This window comes from Xenia sp. Carnegie-2017, unplaced genomic scaffold (genome assembly GCF_021976095.1).
Source record: "Xenia sp. Carnegie-2017 unplaced genomic scaffold, XeniaSp_v1 HiC_scaffold_6, whole genome shotgun sequence".
NCBI classification, from domain to species: Eukaryota; Metazoa; Cnidaria; class Anthozoa; order Malacalcyonacea; family Xeniidae; genus Xenia; species Xenia sp. Carnegie-2017.
This window is the reverse complement of record NW_025813526.1, coordinates 12,397,414-12,420,944: the sequence shown is the minus strand read 5'-3', so window position 1 is coordinate 12,420,944 and position 23,531 is coordinate 12,397,414. Positions and strand designations below refer to the sequence as shown.

Here is a 23,531-nt window from a genome sequence, read left to right as displayed (position 1 = left end):
ACATGCCCAATTTACTTTCAGAAAATGTATTCAAAATTAAAAATGAGACTTGTTTAGCAATAGAGCGAGAAAATGTCGCTGGAGCAGATATTACAAGTAGTCATAAAAATGTAGAGGATGGTGTAAATTTGGCAGAAGAAGATTGTAAAAACAATATATTAGAGAAAAATTATCAACTAGGTGATAGTGACATTTTCATTTGCAAAGAAGACCAACTAAATTTTCAAAAAAATAGCCTCTCCAAGCAGCTGCTTATAAGTCATGAAATTGAAAAAGGCTTAGTGGTTGACAAATTGATTTTTGATAAACAACAGTTCGATCCTTTTATGCTTCCAGAGAATGTGCAAATTTACAAAGATGTGACTATAAAGGTAGACAATGATGAAAAAGATGAAATGGAAGTTTTCAATACTAATGACCACAGGAAAAGTGAAGTCAAAGATAGTGAATTCGTACCACAAGAAATATTGGGCGAATACAAATATGAAGAGAATGTCATTGTAACAAGAGAAAATATCGCAGAAGAAGCATATGTTGAAAGTGAGAAACACAAAAATAATAGGAAGGTAATTGAAAAACCAGAAGAAGAGTCCTTGCAATTGAATTTAGAGAAAGTTCCACATGACAAGGTATATGAATATTCTAAAAATACGACTATTCTAGAACAATTAGATGATGGACATAGAGATGGTGAAGATGCAGCAATGACAGAACGCTACAAAAATCACCTCTTAGACTCTAAAAATGATTTGTTCGGTGCAACAGAGCAAGATTTATCCATCGCACGTTCAGTTGAGTATGAGTCAAGTTTGTCAATAAAAAAAGATACTGGAAATTATCAAGAATTAGTACAAGAGAACGATTCAGACTGGAAACAATCTACAAGATATTCTAGAATAGGTTCTGATGATGCTGGCTTAGGGTTTGGATTTGGAGACACAACAAAACTAAAGCATCAACCTTTAGAAGAACCTAATAATGTAAAACAAGAACCTTGGATTCTGACGTCTATGCAATGTACGCCATTGCAATATGAGGAGCAATCGATAATAGGAAGTACAAATGGTAAAAAAAAGTGTAATGAAGATGATAATGAGACCGAGATTGAAGAAAGCAAAACACGTTTGATCAGTAATGAAGAGACCGACATCATAAATGAAATGGCCTATGAGCAACAAGAAAACAAAGTTGCATTTAAAAAATGCGACAGGACTTCTGAACAGGTCTTAAACATGGGTGAAATAAAACAAATCAATGAAGTAGAGAAAGATAATGTCGCCAACGTGGAAGCCTTACACTCTACATCTGACGATACAGACATGAAAGATTGTGGCAACATAACAGAAAGTCACAATACTCTTATTAATAAAGATGCCAAAGAAATTGTCCAAATTGCCATTGAAAAAGCGTTGGTACACACAAACAAGCATTGTGATTCTCATATTTCTACAGGCTTAACAGGAACTGAGAACGGAGATAAGGTGATTTTAGAAAAAGATGAACCTGATTGCTTGGAGGAAAAGTATGAGCTTATGGAATTTGAGTTGTTTGAGCAATATATGAAAGAAAAAGGTGCTCAATCACCTTTTCAGTTGCAATTTCCTGAGAATGTTGGTGAAGTTTTAGCTCATCTGAAACAAAAGAATTAAGCGTAGTTGCAGATGAGTATCAATCTAAGCATGAAAAAACTCAGGATGAAGAGTCTTACAAGCCTGAAAGACCACATCTTACTTCACATTTATCAATAATTTTAGAAGAGCCACCATTAAAGAATAAATTTGTTGCTGATTTATGTTTACCAGATCAAAAAATCACACCAAACCCTGTTCATGATCAACGCGATGACGAAAATTTTAAAAAAGATAAACCAACTATAATAGATGATAAGAATAACTCCCAAAATTTGACAGAAGTGCTTTCAGAAGATGAATCGATGTCAATATGTTCATCTCAACAAAATTACCCAGGCGTTGAAGAGGATTCTGTTATGATTGACACTGAATATAATACCAAAATGGTTTATACTACAGCAGAATTGTCATATGAGAACGAACGAGAACACAATAAAACTGTACAAGATAAGAAAGAGTATATGAGGTTTGAGTTGAATGAAAGCAATATAAAGGAGGAAATAGGGGAAATATCAATCACAAAAAACAAAACAGAAGAAATCAATGAAAGTTTATTATTTAAAGATGTTCAAAACTGTACTAAAATTGACTCAATAGATTCTGAAGATTTGCAAGTTCTGTTGGATACACCTTTTGAAGAAGATGTAAAAAAGCAAACATCACCAAGGACAACAAGCAAAATAAATGAAATTCAGCATACCATTGTTCTGTCCACTGTAACATGCTATGATGCTGAACCACATTGTAACAATGAAGGTATGATGTTTGAAAATTTTTTTAATGAAAATAGAGAAGATCATGCAATCTTAATGCAAAATTTAGATGAAGAATTTAAAACTGATATGAAACATGATAGTCATGATGTTATGAAAACTACAAAAGGCACTTCTCATGCAATCGGTGAAATCGAAGAATGTATCAAGAAAGATAACAATATTCCTTCATTTATCAAAGCTCAAGAACAAAAAAGTACATTATCAAATGAAGAATATAAAGAATCATGTGTGCATAACAATGCAGCACAATTAGTTTTTAATATATTGGAAAATGTAACTAGAAAGGAGAAGGAGAATCTTAAAAGAAGTGAGAACAACAAAGATTATATTGAAAATCATGATGATCAAATTTTTGTTTCATTCAAGAAACAAGCAAGGCAAGAAGAATTTCCACAAGTAAATAGTAAGTAAATTATAAGTTGTAATATTTGTTTACATGTTTATAATGAGCTCATGACCAACAATATTGGAAGATATTGCAGTTTACAGATGAAAAGTTAATCATATATCTTTTCTGAAAACTATTAAGCTTTATATTACTATTAAAACTATTAAATATTTGCCATCAATTTTCAAAATCTTAATCTTGGAACTTCAAAAATAGGGATATTTACCATAAATATATAAAGAGTATACGATTTTATGGAATCATTAAACTTGTGCCCTTAAATTGGACGATTCATATCATTTTTTTAAGCTGAACAAAAAACCCAACAAAATATCATGATTCATCATTTTCTCTACATTAACTATTGAACACATACATTATCGTTTCATGCACAATTCTTTTATAGACCCTTGTACACTAAAGTTTTAAGCATAATGCAAGGTCTTCCAAAAAACAGATGTTTAAAATATTTATGTTATCATTGAAATGAAATTTTACATCATTAATTTAGCAGGCATTAACTATTTGTTCCTGGTGGTTAAATTAGTAACACGCTAATTTCCTCATGTTCATTGCAACTTGATGAAGAGTTTTATAACTCGGTTAATTGTGCTTTGATTGTGAAGTTTTTAGTTAATAATTAATTGTTGAAATTAAGGGTATGACAGTATTTTAAACTTGCTATTCTTAAAGTATTTAATTTATCTGTGACAGCCGTTAAGTTGTTAAACTACTAACGTGCAAACTCTACAAAATTCTAAAAGTAAAGAGCAGTCATGTTTTTTAAGCTGTATTCAATGTTACCTCATTTACAATAATTTTTGCTAATACGAAATTATATTATGTCGTTTCTGTTTTAGGGCACCCTGTATTTAAGCAAATTTAAAAATGTCTAGATTATTTTGAACGCCAAATAAAAATATTTCATAAAACATCAAAGAAAAACTGTGTCTTTAATTTCATGTCATTTGATATTTTTTCTACAGACAATGAAACAAGTCAGGAAGAAATGTTTGTGGAAGATGTTTCTGATGTGCTTAATTTAACAAATATCGAACTACCTGCAGAAGAGTTTTCTGAAAAAATTTCACAATCATCAGAAGAATCTCTTAAAATCGAAGGAAACACGTTCCTTAATATTGATGAAAACTCAGCACAGACTGAGTCAACGGAGTATAGAGAAACGATGAATTTATCAATGCAAGATGAAATGGGAGAACAAACACCTACAGTTGAAAAAACTAACAAAAATAGTGATGAAAAATATATAAAAGTACAATCCGTTGAAGAGAAGTCTGATTCTAAAAAAATCACAACTACAAATATTACTGGCAATGGAGTACGTGAAGCGGTTTTAAGAAAAAAAATTTATACAACAGACTTAAACAGCAATGTTTGTTTTCACCCAAAGGATATTGAAGCTGAGAATGATAAATATGTAAAAGAAGATTTTGATTCACGTAAAAAAAGTATAGTTGAGGAGCAAGCGTATGCTTTAGCAAGTGAGCAGACTCAAGATACTATTCTGTATGTTCAAGCTGCAGAGTTGGTTAACTTCGTCCTGGAAGAAGTAATCCTAGATGCTGAAAGATCATCCCACGCAAAAGATGACCATAAAGAGCATGCAGATTTTGATGATAAAATTTTCACTTCAGGAACAAGGCATGAAGATTCAATCCAAGTACTCAGTAAGTGATTTTGGCCAAATTGTATCTTAATAATTTTAAAGTCCGTAGATTATTTAAATCAATTTTAAAATCTTTGCAAAGTAAATTAAATAACAATAAGGTTATGCACAATATTTTAGAGTGAATAAGTTGTTATATGCTTGGAGTTTTCCACAAAAGCAAAAAGTGTGCGCAAGTCTAAAACATCTCAATGTTGACGTTCTTTTAAAGTTTTTTTTCCATAAATACAAAAAAAGAACAATGTTTCTTCATTCAATTAATAGAAAATTTACATATTTTGTATTATTTTAAAAAGTTAAAAAAAAATTGACCGCTAAATCCCTAAACGTTGCATGTATTCAAGAGGACATTAACTTTCCTAAGTTTTTGTCGTTATTAAGTAGCTATATATTTTGTACAGTTTTTTCATCGTTTCAACTCAATGAGCAAAATATAGAACAGTAAAATAATTATGTTTGAAAAGTAATGATGATGCAAACTAACAATATTATTCAATAAAGCAATGACCAAAGAGTTTCAAACAAACGTCATGATGGAACACAACAAATGTCGTTATATTCATTACTCTGAGGCATTGATATGGTCTGATAAACTTGCCGAAGATGCTAAGGTATGGGCTCTCCACTTGGCTAATAAAGGATGCCTTAAACATTCAACTTCTATTAACCATGGAGAAAATTTAGCTTATTCGTCTGGGTTACTAAGCGGCTATGATTTATCTCATCTCTGGTATGACGAAATAAAACACTACAGCTATATCAAACCTGGTTACACAACATCAACAGAGAACTTTACTCAAATGGTGTGGGCAGAAACACGTAAGATGGGTGTTGGAGCAGCAGTTAGCAAGGATGGAACTACTTATTATGTTGCAAGATACCAGCCTCCTGGAAATAAGCTTGGTTGCTTTGATATAAATGTCTCCTCTCCACGTAAGAACATGCTGGATGGCAGACATCGAAAGAAGAAATCGATCTCTTCACCAGAAATCCCTCAAAGCAAAAAATGGTAAGAGTCCAAGAAGGGTAAAGACAAGATTAACTTTTTCGATAATAATATTTGATTCTTTCTATTCAAAGCAAAACTCGTAATTATGCAAGAATAATACTTTCGCCATTAATATTAATTAGTTAAACGTTCAAAGTAATTGATAAATACTTTGCGTTACAAGAAATATTGAAGGCTATACATCATCGTGATCGCTCTGTTTTGTCTTAACAAAAAGCCAAAAATTTTTAATCAGTCACTCAACAAAATATCCAAATATACAACCTGTTGTAAATTTATCTTGTTTAGACAACATCAAGCATGAATGTCTTGTAACGCACAATTTTCTCCGCTATCAACACGGAGCTGCTGAACTGAAATGGTCATCAACATTATCAGCTGACGCATTACAATATGCAGAAAGATTAGCTTCCAGCAGCTCTATAAACAAAAGTGACTTCACTAATAAAGGTGATAATATTGCCATCTTAAGCAAAGACGAGTTTAGTGTCAGCAAAGCTATGGAATTGTGGTATGGTGAAATTGATGATTTTGATTTTGCTTCCCCGGCGTTTTCGTCTTGTACAAGAAATTTCAGTCAAATGATATGGAAAGAATGCAAAGAGGTATTTATAACATGAATTTATATTTGTATTGCGTATATATTGTTTTATAGTTATATATTATTTTGCATTTTCTGTTTAACCAACAAATATTTGAAACATTTTTAAAAATATTTAAAAATAGTTTAAAGCAAATGCCAATCGAGCATATTAAAGTCTTGTCTAATTTTTTTAAAAGAGTTTTCAATGCTTTGCTGTTTTAAAAACTTACTTCATATAATTTATCATTTAAAAATTTTAAAGAAGAATTCTTTTAAAAGAAATTCACACGGAGTATTTTAATTGATTAAGTAAAGTTAACACAGTCTAACAACATAATGTAATACATAATTTCAATACAAGCTTTTCATGAAATGTGTCTTTATCTAAACATCTTGAAGATACAAATGAATTAAGTTAAAATTGAAAAATAAACACAAAGATAGCCCAAGATTGTAATAAGTTGAAAATGGCTAAAAATTTTAACTCTTGTTATAGGTGGGTATGGCAATTTCTATGTCTGAAGACGGTGAATCTGTGGTTGTTGTTGCAAGGTATTTTCCAGCAGGGAATGTCGTTGGTGGATTCCAGAAGAATGTGCAACCAAGATCGTCAGAACGAGACTATTGTTTTTAGTAACACATTTTATTGAGAGACTTCCTGTAACGTTTTATAAATTAGATAGAAAAAATGTGTTTATGTGAGTTACCCTAGTCATAATTCTATTTAAAATCTGATGTCAGTAGTGCGAGCTGTAGTATATAAAATGGTTGAATTTACCATTCAATTGCCATTTTTATGATATCTAAATGGATGCATAATAAAAAGTTGTCTCAAAAAAATATATCAGTTGAATTTTGCTTTTAATAGTATAAAGTAATCAGGAAAATTAAAAAGCCCAACTAAAAACAACAGACCAGCTATATGAGCTACTAGAACAAGGTTCTTTAGTATAATGACATACAAATGTCGCTTGCCTCATTTTTTAATCTATTCAGAGCTTGTTATTACTTTATGTTAAATTTCCACAGCTAAAATTTTTGTTAGCAATTTTACTTCAGAAAGACCTTGTCAAAACAAAGGCTTCCAACAATAATAAGTATGTGAGGGGAGATGGTCATTTTACTGAATCAGATAAATAACAACTTATTTCTCAAGGATCAAAAAGCCAAGCTCAAGGATTACAAATGAGTAGTAGTTGATTGGTAGGTTAGATTCAGTTGAAATCACTTTTTCCTATAAATAACATTATAATGATGTATGTACATCCCTCGAGAAAAAAACTTATTGAAACCCTCATAAACCAGCTATAAAATACATATTTTTTGTTTGTGCTCTTTATTGTTTCATCGGTAGATTTTAAACACTAAACAAGGTAAGACATTGAAAACAGGCACAGCAAAGGCACAATTTCTTTAAAGACATTTACAAGTTGAATTGACTGTTACTGCATGCTAGCCTTAATGCTTCGTGTCCAACCAAGCTCAAACACTGTAAAGCTTAGGTCATGTTTCTAGTGGCTTAAATCAGGCAAAAACCAAAAACTAATTATGTCTAGATACAACAGATCTCTCGAAAGCCCGAGAATTCAGGCTTTTGCTTTCTTAGCCTACTGATTAATCCACTACGTGTGGAAACAATACATGCGAATAAGTGAAAGGGTTTCCATGTTTCTTTTTGTGAAAGCCCTCCAAAAAATTTAACGATATTTCTTTAACAGCATAACAAAAAAGATTCAGATTGTTTAAGCACCTTGTGCCTTTTAAGTGTGTTGTATTTCTGTTAAGTTGAATGTAAACATTGAAAGCAACACTTGGGAAATATTTTCAAAATGTTTAAATTTATGCCCTTTGTGAACTCAAATTAATGTGTGCATAGAGTATTTAAGTAGTAAATTGCAAGTAATTTGGGAAGATAGCTAAGTTATTTAATTTATTTCTGAAAGTGAATGTTGTTTTCAAAATGACTTTGAAATGTTTTTTTCAGGAGCAAATTGATTTAATACGCTTTTTGTGATAAAGTATAATTGTTGTAACAGAACACAAATATTCAGCATAATACTTGATTGTAAACTTGATTAAAGTTGCCTGTATAAGTTTCCTGTTCCATTGCTTTGTGAGTTCAAGCCTTTTTGCAAGTTTGTTAGAACTGTGAATGCATGACTTTAATCAGTTGTGACAAAGCAGTCAATGATTTAGCGTCAAATACAAGCTGCTGACAGCTTCTTGCTAATAAATATTTATTGTAAGGCAGCTGCAAATAAACATAGTTTTATTTGTTAAAATGTAGACACAAATAAGGAATAATAAGGATTATTAATGAAGCATTAATTCAAAAAAAGGGGAAGATATTGTTTTACTATAAAATATGCTTATTAAAAGTAAGCAGACCATTTCATACAACATGGGAATCTAAAATCATTAACATGTTTACGTGTAAAGAGCATCGTATTTTCGCCTTAAGAGATTAAATGCAAAACATATTACACATTTGATTCGATTTACCGTTTTCTAATAATTTGTTTCCGATTACTGATTAATAAATCATGTACCAATTGCACTCCAGTCTAAAATCGAACGCTAAATCCTTAAAAATTCTCTTTTTTTAAAAAAAAGTCTGTTTAAAACTTTAACTGTTTTTTCATGAATTCTAAAAAAAATTATCATTACTCAGAAATACTGCAAGATATGTAACATACTACCATAAACATTTTTAGAAAAGAATTTGTTATATTTAGTTTGTTTTATTAGTTGCTCAATATCAAAATTTTAGTTGTATTTGAAAGCACTAAAGCAATAAAATACATTCATTTTTTGTATAATAAAATACATAGAATCATTGATATATTTTATTAAATGCATAATTGAACATCTGCTTTTTTAAATAATTTATTGATATTTTACACAGTTTGCTTACAATTGTCAAACTGTGTGTATTTTTATTAAAAGTTTACAATTGAACCTGACGTTGTACGACAACAAAACCTTTCATTTACTTTAGTATCCTTTTCAATTGATGTTTTTCAGTAACAGAAGTACTACAGAGAAAATGAGTTTCTTTCAAAAATTCATAAAATTACTTTTCATATTGTTGTGTACAAAGAAAGAAATTCTAGGAGAAGTATTTTCATCAAATTTGTTCTTGAGGAAATTTACAGGTATGAAAATGTGACAAATCGTTAAAAAATTCATCAAACAATAAAGTCAATTTGATGAAGAAGTCATGGAATGTTTCAATTCGGACAATTTTGCTTTATTTTATTTTCTAAAGTAGAGTGCAATGACACCATATCACATATTGCAGGGCACTATTATAGTTTTCAATGGATTGATGAATTTGATTTCGCATGAAAACAGAGTATTAGTGCAATTTGCGATTCTGCTTCGCTATTTGATTTTGCATGTTAAGGTATCCATGATGTTTACTCCAAGAAAATGGGCAGTTTCTAATGAATATGTTTTACGTATGATATTCCCTACAAAGTACGGAAACTTTAATATATGAAAAATTAGGTGCTATAATTGTTTTGATTTACCCTGAATCCGCCATCATAGCCTGCAATATTTATATCAGCTGTGTATTTTAGGAGTTCCGAAAGTGAAGAAGAATTTTATCGCAGAAGTTTATGCACAAAGTAGCCTTGTTTGTGGAATGACATGTTCGAAATTTCAGAATTGTATTGGGTTTTATTATCGTGACTACTTTAGCAGCAATGAAACAAACTGCCTGTTGGAAAATATTTCCACTGATTTTCACATGAAAAATAACGCCAAAGACGCAGATAAAAACACTTGGTCGTTTTACATAATGGTAAAGGAATAAAATGATTTGATTTATAATTTTTCGGAAACATTATAATTATCATGTATGCCAAGATCACATGGGTTGTTTTGGCGTTCGATTTTGAAGCTAAGAGAGCCAATGATTGATAGTAGGAAGTATGTTGCTTTGTTATTTCACAATTTTTGTATGTTAACGATTCTTTGAGTTGTGAGCACTCTTAGCAGGAATAGAAAAGCTATGTCCTAATGTATTGATTAAGCGTACACGCTTAATTTAAAAAAGTTGTTTACGACGATGTTTCTTAATTTTTATTTTGTCATTACCAGTGTCAAATTTGTGTAAAAATTTATCAACTATTTACTGTACATATATAAAATGGTCCCGAAATTCAATTTAGAAGAAATATGACTATCAAACTTGTGAAAATGGAGGGATGATGACGAAAGAGAATGCTAAATTGTCAAAGGGCAAATGCAATAAGCGTTTTGGAGGACAATTTCGTCAGCTAAGAGAAGGTCCGTAGTTTAGGTAATGCTTTTTTTAGAAATGATTTCACCAATCTAAACTTTTCGTTAAATGCATTAAGCTTTTTGTCACTCGTAGTGTAAGCAAGCAAATTAAAATAATATACATGCACTTATTTACGCAGGCTTCTGACAGAAGTAGTGAGTTTTATTTTCATAGTGACTCAAATCACTATTGTGAAACATCGCTACAAACTTGCAAGGGTTACTTTTCTATTATGCAATTGAAGCTCGTTGCTTAATAGGCTATAGAAATGATGTATTAGTTTTAGGATATACATCTCTTTTATTTGTTATAATATGTATTTGAATGGGCGCGGATCAATTTTACAATTGCTTCCATAGTGGATATTTGCATTTATTTTAAGTCATTTAATTAGAAGTGAAACAATCATAATCAACATGCATACACAGCACCTGCATACTATTAACAATGAATTATTTGTGTTTAATTAGCACTTTTTTGTCTGGAAAATTTTTGAGAATCTAATACACCTTTTTAATGCATGAAGCAATGTTGAGTTAAACGCGTGTTTACTAAGTACGCTTAAATTTTTGCAAAAACCAAACAGCAAGATTTTTATAAAACGGAAAAAAAATTAAAAAAATTTAAAAAAACTTTTTCAAAGCGGTTTTATTTATAGATCAACACAAAATTACTTCTATGTTTATCGAAACTTTGAATGTTTAATTTTCAGGAAAAAACTGCAATGAATTATTTAGCCATGGAATAATTGAAAACGGAGTCTATCGTCTTGAGCCAGATGACTTAGGGGTTATGGAGGTATACTGTCATATGAAAAACAATAATGTAGGATGGACAGTCATTCAAAATCGACAGGATGGAAGTGTGGATTTTTATCGGGACTGGATTCAGTACAGTAACGGTTTTGGTAATTTAAATGGGGAGTTTTGGCTTGGACTAGAGAATATTCATCGGTTAACTGACGCTGGTTTAAACACATTGAGAATTGATTTGTTAGATTTCAATGGCAATACAGCTTATGCAGTGTACGATTATTTTTACGTAGCTGAGAAAACGAGTAAATATAATGTGTATTTTGGAAGTTACTCAGGTATCAAAAATTAAACTAGCTATATATGTAGAATGACTAGATGTAGTAAACCAAGCATAAGCGTCGAACAAGAATATATTGATGAGTCTCCCTTATTTAGATGGTAATTTAGTTGAATGCTAGGTAAAAAAAACTTCTCAATAAACTCTTTCTTTTAACAAAAGAATACTATTAATAAAACAGTTTTCAGTTTAAATAGAAGTAAAATAATTTATTTAAAATTAAGATAAAAGTATAAATATAAGATGGGCAACAAAGTTTTCATTTGTTTGAAACCTATTTATTAATGAAATACTTAAGAAATAGTATGTCAAAAAAAAACGTTTTTTTATACTTCAATATACGATTCAACCATATGTTGTTTGCTCTGTTGTGTTAGGAAATGCAGGAGACTCTCTTCGTGTTCATGACTTAATGGATTTTCCACTAATGATCAAGATAACGACCAATCGCAAGAAAACTGTGCAGAAAATCACCAGTCAGGATGGTGGTATAATGATTGCTACTCTGCTCACCTAAATGGACGGTATTTTTCAACAGATAACCATACTGGTATTTACTGGTATGATTGGAAGAATGCCTGGTTGAGATTGAAAAAAATTTCAATGAAACTCGGTCCATGAACATTTTAATCGCTTTTTTCACAATATTCTATCTTATAATGAATACAATATTATTAGTGTTAATAGAATGAACAAAACAGTACACATTGTAGTATAAAAGAGTTGCAGCAATTCATTCACGTAGATCTATAGTGTAAAAAATAGTATAAAAATAATTCCCGCATAGCAACTTTGATAAATATTAAAAAATATATTTGAAAAAATAACATGACTTTCGTTGATAAACCGTTGTTAACGGTTATCTTTCCACTTCAGTACTTAGTATTGCTTTGCTTCCCTATGCATGTGACTCCAAGTCTTTCACAGGTGTGTATAAACAAAATTTGCTCTTTGTGTTTTTGCTAGAAATCTTCCAATATATACTTTATTAGTATATATAAATTATTATAATTTCCTTCTCACAGTATGGATGGGTAGGATTTTTTTATTTGTATGCATCGTAAAGAAGCACAAATTTTACGTCATTCAACTGACCGTCGCCATAACCTATTACAAGGGCTTTTCTTACTCCTTTGAAGCTCATTTTAACTCATTTACAATAGGCTGTGTGCAGTTTGCAGTAAATATCTTAATGGCACGAAAGATTCGTAGTTTGCGTATTTTTTCTTATTTGTCGTACCAATCTTCCATGCATTCGACCTTGCGTAAATACACGTAGTCAGTAGTCTGTTAAAGTCCATAATCTCAGTGTCCAAGGTTCGATCCCCACGTTAGCGGTGTTAGGTCATACACGTTGCAGGATTTATTCAATCTTCTTCGTTGTTTTAAGGCTTGTTCACATGACTTAATTTCTCAGTGTCTTCGGATATCAGTGCTTTGATTCCGACTTTTGGCTGCTTGTTCAGACAGTCCGATACTTTTTTTGATTTTTGTATTCGTTTATAAATTTACAATCAAGAGAAATCAATTATATTATCAGATACATTTATCAATATATTTTGCTTATTTTTGTAATATTTTCCAATATTTTTCATATCTAATGTTTTGCGCTAAATATAATTTGGAAAGTTAGAGTAAGAATTACGGAACTAGTCGGATTTCTTTGATCTTGTCTGACAAAAATAAAGTAAGTTTATTTCCTTCCCATTTTCCAGACTGACGTAACCAACTGTGGAAGCACACTTTATATATGAGTTTACATGATCCGTTTTTTTAAGATCCGAATAATCAGATGCGATATATTGTGAACGGGCCTTTCTCATTTCGCAAAGCCCGGCTAGCTCAGTAGGTAGAGCATGAGACTCTTAATCTCAGGGTCGTGGGTTCGAGCCCACGTTGGGCGTCACGTTACGCACGTTGCACGATATCTTCCATTGTTTGCTCTTTCTAGCACATAGAAGTTTTTTATGTTTTGTTTTGAAACTTCATTTGATGACTAACTCGTTTCAAAAACGGCTACACAGTTAATGACAACAACAACATATCCATTGTATTATTTTAATAACAGCTCCTCCAGTTTTAGTGATAATCTCAACGTCAGCTTATTACACAAAAGCACATGTATATACAAAAATATTCATCAAAATTTGTGACGAAGTCTTTGCCACTACAAGACCCAATTCTAAAAAACAAAGTTCATCCACTTTGTTCTACTGAAAATTAATCCACTTATAAAGACGCTAGGAGCTTTGCTGTGGAGTATCTTAGCATTTTGTGCCAAAACAGGTAGATTACTAAATTTTGAATGCACATTAGAATACCACTATATCCAGAGCTTCTTAGATTAGCAAGTGAAGATGATTCACGACAAGGACTCTATATATAAACTAATGCAAAGCAGACAGATGCAGATCACAAATAATACATTCAGGGGATAGCCAACAACTAAACGATTCAGTTAGCAGCATACATAATTGTCTTATGGCCTAGCAATGATATAACAACTGTTGCGGAAATACTAGAAACGTATATACATTTAATATAATTCATTTATATCCAGAGGGCAACAAATTTTCATGTTTCTTAAACGTGTTGACATTGTTGTTGACATATTAAAGATATCTCAATCTAGGAACGACAAAAGAGAAAACGAAAAATTAATCATCATCAAAGTAACTAATAACTTCATCAGATAATAATTAAATCGATTTTGATAAAAATTGCAATTTACAAAATATACCCAATAAAACTGGTGAATTGATTGGTCTATAGCTTTGTTTGCATTAGCCTTTGAAAAATATTTGAACTCAATTATCTAATAGATCCACTAATCAATCAAAGGCTACTTTCACGCTGCATCTTAGATCGACCTCAAATCAATCTTTAGCAAGCAGCCTTAGTCTGAACAGTCCACGTGCAGAGATGGTATCAGATCGATCTTTTTAACATCGATTCTAACATTTTTTGAAAACGAACGTAAAGCGTAGCAAAGATTGATCGCAACTTGTTTTCAGGTCTAATTTATCTTAGCAAACATCCAAGTGAGAAGGTTAATATGGCAGATTCTTTTTCGCCATTGTATTTTCTCCTTGTATATTTTTTCTACTTTAGTTTTGTAGTTACATGTCGGTAATCAGTCTGCAGACCTTAACAAGATTTTTTATTTGAACTATATGGTCAGAAGAACTACTTAACGTGAATAACTAACAAGGTTTTTAGAAAAGCTTATTTTTTTACGCAATTAATCCTAACTATTTTTCAAAGTTTTGGGTAAAAGTTCCGCAATTCTTACAGCCCGTATTTCACCGTCAACCTAAATATCCACGTTTACCATTGTCTTTCGGCATTACAACTTATACATAGGAGTACCTAAAAATTATAGTCCACATAGAAGAGGCGTTTGGCTCCATCACAGCATGGTCTATTACATAAAATAACAAGGACACATTACAAAAATTTCACGATTGAAAATGACAAAACAGCCTCATCTCATTAACACTGGTTATAATATGTCCTGGCAAATATATTGTTACCTGCAGCGTTGTAGGTATAGTCTATGTACATTTTACATAACGTCTTAGCTACAAAAAGTTTGAGACATGCATTATTCTACCATGTTTCATTGCCATCAAGAACTTATTTTGTGACAAGCACAAAACAGGAAATGAAAGGGAAGGCCAATCAAGGGGATTAATGTGTCCCAGATTTTTGTGCGCACGCGTTAGATCCACCATTACTCTGGCACGTACTGTGGTTGCTGGCTACTATAAATTATACAGTACAGTGGAATATTTGTGTAAGAAAATCGCACTTTTAAACGTTTTTTTCATCAATCGCGGAAATCTTGCTTAGTAATAGAATTTTAAAAAGAAAGGCACAATTTTGATGCGATTTAACTGATTTGAATAGTTTTTTGAAGCCAATATCAAATTTAAAATACTGTGTTTTTGTAATGCTTTGTTACGATATTTTTTTTAATTTTGCGCTTTAAAGTACTTTTTTAGAAAACTCTTGTGAGGCAGAATGTTCGACAATATAATTTACCTTATCAGTAGGCAGTTTCATTCTTCGTTTGAATCCTTAAGTGGGAAGTATATTTGGTGTTGGAAATGTGTTCCTAGTTTGATTTATTAAATGTTACTGGTTTTTGATTTTCATTGCTTAAAATCCTATTGTACACTGGTTACTGCTAATGAGTTATTATATTTAATAAGTTTTAAAAATTCTGTCTGTGCCAAAAATGTGGTTGTTAAAATGTGTAGCTGATAAACATTGGACAATAAGATTACATACACATGGAAAAAGTTACACTGAAATGGTTGCCAATTCTGGGGAACCTATCTAAACAGATCAACTTACGAAACTTATTTTATTTAAAAATGATAAACAGATGTGATGTCAATAATATAACAACCTGCAAAGTGTTGTCACGTTGACTAATCTTCTTACTATAAGCATCATTTATTTGTTATAATTCTATTGTATTATGGTGAATGAACACAGATCAAATAATTACATAGCAAAACCAAACTTGTAAGTTGTGATCTGGATTTTCTATGCAAACCATTATGTAACATATTTACATTAGATCAGCAGTGCATAGTTAGACTTTTCTTCGAGTCTAAATGAAAACTTCATGATAACCAGATTATTAGTGCGTATTTTGTGTTGAGAAACCGAAGATTTTAAACTCCATAAGTTCTTAATTCTAATCGAGAGTTAGAGTAAATATTCTTCGCTAATGATATTACTACTGCATTCTGCATACAACTGAGATGTAGCTATTTTGCGAAAAGAAGTTATAAAATCTCTCAACATTTAGCTGCAACTCGACGTTATATGATTCTTTGAGCAAACATACATACGATATGTTTATAATACGTCAGAAGTGGTAAATTTTTGTATTTTACAACAATCTCTTTCATGCGTTGGAGTAATTGTATATCTTTAGTTAAGGATTCATGCTCAAGGTCATGTTTTACAGTTTTACAGCTGGGGGTTTTTGCTTGAAAATTTGTTTTATTGTAAATTTCATTATCAAGGAATTACACGGATGAAAGTTTTTCTTGTCATACCATTAAAAGGAGTCAAAGAGTTCTTGCACATTGATTAAAAAGCGATCCTGTTTATATATCCCTCCACAGCAAATCCAGTAAAATTCTGATTTATGCATACTAAATTACTAATTTACTCTGTGTCCTTTGATAACAGTTTGTATTGTTGATTTAAAATAAACAGTATCTGAATTATTTTTGAAGTCAATCTTTACATAATTAATTCATGCCGACAGTAGCTCAAGATGACTTTGGACATTAGTATGTAAAGGAGACAAGATCCTCTTGTTAGAAGAAGGTGAACCAACATTTAATGCTTATTGCAGCTTCTACAAAAGCAAAAATATGTTGTCTTTCTATACTAAGAATACCAGAATTTTACTCTTCCAAAAATAAGGAATGGACTTACATTTCGTATGCCATGTGGAGTGACGTTATAGAAAGAGTGGTCATAACCTTGAATGAAAGCAGTTCTTCTGCTTAGTGAGTCTAATAGCCTTGAAGCAATGCTTTTAAAACTTTTTTTTCACTTGCATCACTTTAGTAGGTTAATCAGAAAGGCATCTGAAACATAGCTGTAATTAATTTGCTAAATGTTTGTTCTGCAATTTTTACATTAATCTTGGGCGTATGCATAATAATGTGCCTTATTAAAAGCTTATAAAATGCTTTAGTTGTAATGATCAATTTCCTACCAGGCTTTAGTCTTCAAAGAAAAATTTGTGCAAAGATGCTTTAATCTCCTGAATAGTGAGTTGTACATTCATAAATGCTGGGCACGAATTGACCATGTTTTATTAAAACTGAAGAGATTGGGTCTAAAACATGCTTCTCCTATGTTGTTACATAAGTGCGGAGGTGATGGTTCAGGTTTGCTTCCAAAATTTTTGATAGAAACCTTCATTCAAAACTTACATTTTGCTTAGACTTTATAGAGAGTTTCGTCTTTTTCCCACCTTTCAAGATGGCGCCGTGAATAAATTTACCTCACCGCGATAGCGGCAGTTAGATATCTAGAGGATTGGGTACTTATAATTGTACCATACAATGGCGGAAAGTAAAGCTGTTAGGTCGTGTATGTTGCAACGTTCTGCTAAAATTCAAGGTGTATCAATAAGTAAATTAAAAATGGATTGTTTAGAGATTTACCGTGTATAATGGGAGTCGCTTGCATTTCGAAAAACGGGATTATATTAAACATCGCAGTGTATTTGGATCACGAGTTTGCTGCTCTTGACTTAGGATCTTTTACTTTAAATTTCTAATCTGTTAGCTCTATACATGCACAGCTTGCGGGAGAATCTTCTAAAGTATTGCCTTCGGACAGATATAATAGAATTATTGAGACAGGATAGATATGATAGAATTGTAGTCCTAAACAGGGCATATGTCTTTCGTGTATGAAATTTCTCATTAGCAAACTATTCTAGAATACCTAATGACATTTAATTTCGCACTATAGACTACTAAAAAGGAAGCAGGGGCAAAACTATCTTCTTTTTTCTAGGGGAGCTGGTGTAGATCTTATTCCTTTCCAAATTTATTGCTCGCTGCAGCGTTGTAGGTATACTTTATTGATATTTCATATAAGGTCTTACAAAGCGTTTTCGATATGTATTATTTTACGTGGTTTTCATTCAAGAATATATTTTGTGACAAGTTCTGTTATGTTCATGAAATGGGTAGCTTTAATCAAAACGCTTGGATCTGTTTCCAATTTTACAATCTTTAAAGAAATCAGATGTATAATAACAAGGATTTCAGGTGATCAATTAGGAAAAACTTGGAGGTCGATCGTAGGAATTTTAGATTGGTCTTTCACCATTCACCACTTTGTTTGCAATGTAGTAATCGTTAATTGTTATTCGTTATACTCAATCTTATTAGATATAAAAACATTTTAATTCGCAGATGTATAACATATATTCAAAGAAATTTGCTCATAATTTGCGACAGACACGACGGCAGTTAACAGAGCTGATAATCTTTGTATTCTGTTGGGGAGACCCTTATATACTCGAAGAAGCATATTTCTGTCCTCCTTTAAGGACCTAGGTTAATTCATGTTCATTAACAAAAAGAAGATTTTTTAAAAAAGTCATAAATACTATACTTACTATATATAAAATGTAGCTACAATATATTAAAGGCAAAAATGTCTTGCTTTATTGACATGATTACAAATTGGAATTATTCAGAGAAGTGTCTATCTTCTGTGAAAAGTTTAGTTGGGGTGTTATCAAATGTGTTCAACTAATGATGCATACACATGGTTATACAGATTAAGTTTTATTTCAATTTTTATTTGTTAAGTTTAATTTGATTGAGATAAAAATAAGTGCATGTAAAGTGTTTTAATGAAGATGCACTCTTATGTGCTTATGTATATTATACGAGTCTTATTGATTGCAAACTTTCAGGTTTTTCATTTCTTTCCAGGGCACGGGGCTGCTTTTTACCCATTGCTGATTTGATGAGAAAATGGGGCTAAATTGTCTATTCTGTCTAGAGCTAAATTTCACACTAAAGGGGCAAAATAGCTCGCTATGTGACTGAATTGGTCCTCTTACCTGGGGCTGTTTCTGCTACGCTATTGGGTAAAATTGGTAAAATAAAAGGACCCAAATTTGGCCCCTTCTTAAAGGGCCAAAATTGGCTCTAAATTATAGGACCGTTCTGGGGTCGATATTTTATACACATTTTGAGGGTTAAAATAGCCCTTTTCTTTTACTAAGTTGGTACATTGGCTCTATCAAAGCTATACAGTAATTAAAATAATGCCCTGGGTTTTCTAGTAATGTTGGATAGTAATAATCAATTTAAAATATTCTCCTTCAAAGTTTTATAAACATATTGAACATCTTCTTTAACCTATACAAAGCTGTAATCAAAGTAAAACGAGGATCCATTAGCTATTAAATGTATCATTATTTTTTTCTTGTTTGACTTAAGTCTTATGTTTGCACTTTATCTCAATGTTACCCTGTTAAACGTTTTTGCTGGTGAACATTTCTTTTTGATAGCATGCATATGATGAATTAGTGGTGTTACTAGGAAATAATTTATAAACCTAAGAGGCAATAATAATAATGCATGAGTAAGATAAACCTGTGTGTATATAACGAGTAAGATATAACATTGAATCGTTCGATATAATGTTTGATGTTCAGAGAACAATTTTATATTTGGGAAACCTAGGGTTGAACTTGTTCACAACTGTAACCAAATCCAGTTTGCTCCCTTGACCACGATGAATTCCTAACATCATTAGCTGTCCAGACGCTTGATGATAATTTATCAAAATAAATAGCCGTAGTACATGTAAAACTGTCAGAATCTGATGCTCATTGCTGATTTCAAACTCAAACAGCAGAGTTTTTAGTTTTTACAAAAAATTCCTTTCAAAGTTTAAAATTAAAATTGCAAAAAAACCCGACTGGAAACTAATAGCGGGCAAGCGTCGTGGCGATTGCATATGCAAATTAAATCTCATGTCGTATTTGCATATCTGTTCTCTAATGAACATTCAAAATAACTATTTCAGAGTAACTTTATTATATTTTTAAATTTGATGGTTCTCTAAAAGCTTACAACATTTTTAAGCAGTAAATTACCAAGCTTTTCAAAAGAAATATTGTCTGGCCTCATGAAAATGTATTATCAATAACATTGAGACAAGAACTAGAAAATACAGCCAAAAAAATGGTTATCACAAAATCAAAGAGCATTTTGCATCAGACCATAGCCTCGATAGTAAATGCACTAGAAGGACATGTCAAAACTAAAAAGCTCAAAATATAAAGTTAGACCTAGTTGTCTTTAAAATAATAATTAAAGTTATGTATCGAAAACTTGAAATGAATTATTAAAATTTAGTACAACTTAATAAAACTCAACCATGCAACAGTTGCATGTGTTCAAAATTAAAACATTTATTGAAATAACACGGACTACATATGCATGATACATTTACTTTATAGTCAATTTAATAACAAAAAAAATATAGGAAATGTTAGCTTCGAAAATCCATGTTGTTTGATTGAATTAACGAAGACCAATGGCTGTACCAGTTGCATCTGTCCATCGGTCACTGGATGTGTAAGTTCCACAGCCCCCAAAGTGCAACTCAGTAAGGAAAAAGAAGTTGCATGGTAAACGGCCATAACTACGTAAATTCAAACCAGTCTTGCGCCAATTAACTGCAACTCCACGCCTTTCATAAACCAAGTTGCTTTTGTGATATGGACTTGGCGTAATTCCTTTATGGTTTGGGAAGAATGCGAAGTAGAATTTGGATTTGCATCACAGTTTTGAAGACGATGTTTCGATAATTTGATCTAAGGTAAAGAGCACGGGTTGAATGAGCTTGATCTGTTATAAAGTTGAAGTGAATTCCAAGATTTTTTCTTAACTCAGTGCACGTTAACATTAAAAGTTATTCTAGTGTCTAAGTAGGAAAAAACAGAAAATGTAACAATAAGCAAGCATTAATTTTTAACTAAATTTTAAACTTCTAATTTGTCTTCACACTGCCAAATAACACGCGGATGTCTGCCCTTTATCTTCAAAGTTAATTACTATACATTCTGATAAAGTGTCAGCTTTTCGACTTCTCATATGAGAAAAAAATAGTAATCAGGCTGTTTTCTTCTTAAAATTCGCTCTAATTTTAATAAAAAAGTATTTACCTGAATCCTTGAATGCGTCGGTTTTGCGCTCTCCATTTTGGTAAAATTCCAAGGAATAGATAATCACGTAAATAGTAATTTAAAGGACGTGTGTAACCAACATAAGAGTGCATCAAAACTTTCAATGGTATTCTTCTATTACCATAAAGTTGACTGATAAGAGTGAAAGGTTGAGACCCGTCTCTCTTTTTGAATGCGAAGCAAGACATCTTTTCTATTTTTAAAAACTTGTTTTACCAGGGTGGGTAGTCTACCTCTCTTGACTGCGTGTGTTGGTATGAAGGTGTATCCACCTCCATGGTATTTCATTTCACAGTATACTATGACACGAATATATCTCACGTAAATGTAGTAAAGACCACTGCGTGCACGAGGAATACTTCGTTTTATCTGCAAGCAGGATCGATAACGATATCCATTGCATGAGGTCTTTACAAAAAAATAAAGTTACTGTGTTTTAATGACAAAGACATATATTAAAACATTCTTCATCGTTGACTTTTTACTTACCACATAGATAACAGAAATAAACAGAAGAATAATAAAGCGTGCCAAATTTGTCATTCTATAACATAAAAAAGGATGAAATAAATGAGGATTTTGTGTAACTTTTACTCTTTTCGATCGAGTAAATCTTACTTTGCCCTCCAGTATTATGCACAGATTTCTGAAATAGATAGCTACCAAAAACTTGTCGATGTATTTGCATAACAGCACAATGATTTAGGACTAATGTAAATCTATTTTTATGTACAGTGTTTCATAAAAAAATGCCAAACTGAAGAAAGAACTAGAACTTAAAAACCCCGCGCAGCATACACTTAAGTAAACATCACACGCATGCGATTTACCCAAACTTACCATCAAAATTACTTCCTAGTCCTCACGAAATTACGAATAATTGTCATTTGTATTCAGTTAAACAACATTTTAAAATTTATAGCACACAAATCAAATGTGAAAATCGTACCAACTTGTATTGAACAAATGCAAGTTTGAATGATACAATTGTAAATTGAATGCTTGGAATATAATTTAATGAAATTAATCTTACTTTTTGATTATATGTCCACTAATGTCGATAACGCTAATCTTTTATTGCTTTATTAATAAGCAAGGATTAACTATCAACTAAATTTTAAACTTCTAATTTATTTATTTCGTTAGAGCCTGCTATATATACGTTAGTAAAAGGTCATGCATTCTTAATGTCATTGCAGAAAACTAAAACTGTCAATTTTAAAATAATGAAACGCCTTCGGAAGGTAACTTCCATCTCAAAGTTTGACTAAAGATTTGTCATCTTACCTCTTTAATATTGAGTTTCAAAGCCAATTGAGAATGACTAAAACTTCCAGATGCAAGCAAGTGAGAATGATCAGTGTGGTTTGAAATCTTATACTTTATAGTGAGTATATCTTCTAATTTACATTTGAAAACCATCTTATTTGAAGTTTAAAAGAAAAGGGTCTTTTAAATAGACGTGCGTCATCATCCACAAGATCAAAGACAAAGTGAATAAAACGTCCTTTATGTGTACTAATTTTAATTTTCATATGTTGCTGCCAGAAAATTGTAAGTATACTTTACACAAAGAGCTTTTTGATTAGACCGACTAGACAACGTCACAATAGTAAACACACATACTAACAATTTTATGACGTATCAGTTGATTGTAGCTGGAGTATATGATGAACTCTCATTTCAAATTTAATCATAACAAATGGCGTTAAAATCTGTAAAGCAAAATTTTATATGAAATAAATTATTTTTTTGTGTCTGCACATCTCCAAAGTGGGTTGATTTCAATGAAAGGATTAGGCTAAAAGAAGTTGTCTGTATATCATAAATCATCAATTCATATGACGAAAGTTAATTCTTAATGAATCTTAATCTTTTGGCAAAAATATCATTTAATATCTTGAAAAGAAAACCATATTTGTTTTAGACATTTAAATTAATTGGTTTTTATAAAGAGTTTTTCCCTTGATAGGCAACACCAGCTAAATTGTTTTCTTCCTAATTCAGGCCTTTTCACACTATGCCGGTTTGCTAACGTTGCACGTTTAATTTTCTATGTATTTAAAGTCAGTAATATCGATCAATGTCCTTATATGATATCCTTAAAGTCAGTGATATCGTTACACTATTTAAAAAAAATTTTTATTGCATCATTTTGGATTAGTACCTACGAGTAATTGCTTCAGCTTATCCTAATTGATGGCGTCGTATGTGCTTAACAACATCCGGTAGTCTATTTTTTGAAACTGACATAAATTCAAGGTAATCAGTCAAAAATAAATAAGCGATAGTGAAAATTTAAATTTACTGT

General features: G+C 31.4%; 2 protein-coding genes and 1 non-coding gene across 3 annotated transcripts; 2 read left to right on the top strand and 1 right to left on the bottom strand.

Annotated features, from left to right (window-relative positions):
• The first annotated feature begins 395 nt into the window (after positions 1 to 395).
• LOC124457120 (uncharacterized protein MAL8P1.12-like) lies at positions 396 to 5,843 on the top strand. The gene is made up of 5 exons (XM_047007408.1): positions 396 to 1,572; positions 1,644 to 2,810; positions 3,782 to 4,483; positions 4,984 to 5,491; positions 5,780 to 5,843. Coding segments are annotated over exons 1-5 (3,555 nt in total). The 3' UTR covers positions 5,781 to 5,843.
• Positions 5,844 to 13,288: 7,445 nt separating this feature from the next.
• Trnak-cuu lies at positions 13,289 to 13,360 on the top strand. The gene has a single exon. It is a non-coding gene; the product is annotated as a tRNA-Lys (tRNA).
• Positions 13,361 to 20,397: 7,037 nt separating this feature from the next.
• On the bottom strand, positions 20,398 to 21,799 carry LOC124456805. Its single transcript, XM_047007146.1, is given in 4 exon segments — positions 20,398 to 20,798; positions 20,800 to 20,848; positions 21,200 to 21,628; positions 21,710 to 21,799. Coding segments are annotated over 3 exon segments (405 nt in total). The 5' UTR covers positions 21,313 to 21,628; positions 21,710 to 21,799; the 3' UTR covers positions 20,398 to 20,555.
• Positions 21,800 to 23,531: the final 1,732 nt, after the last annotated feature.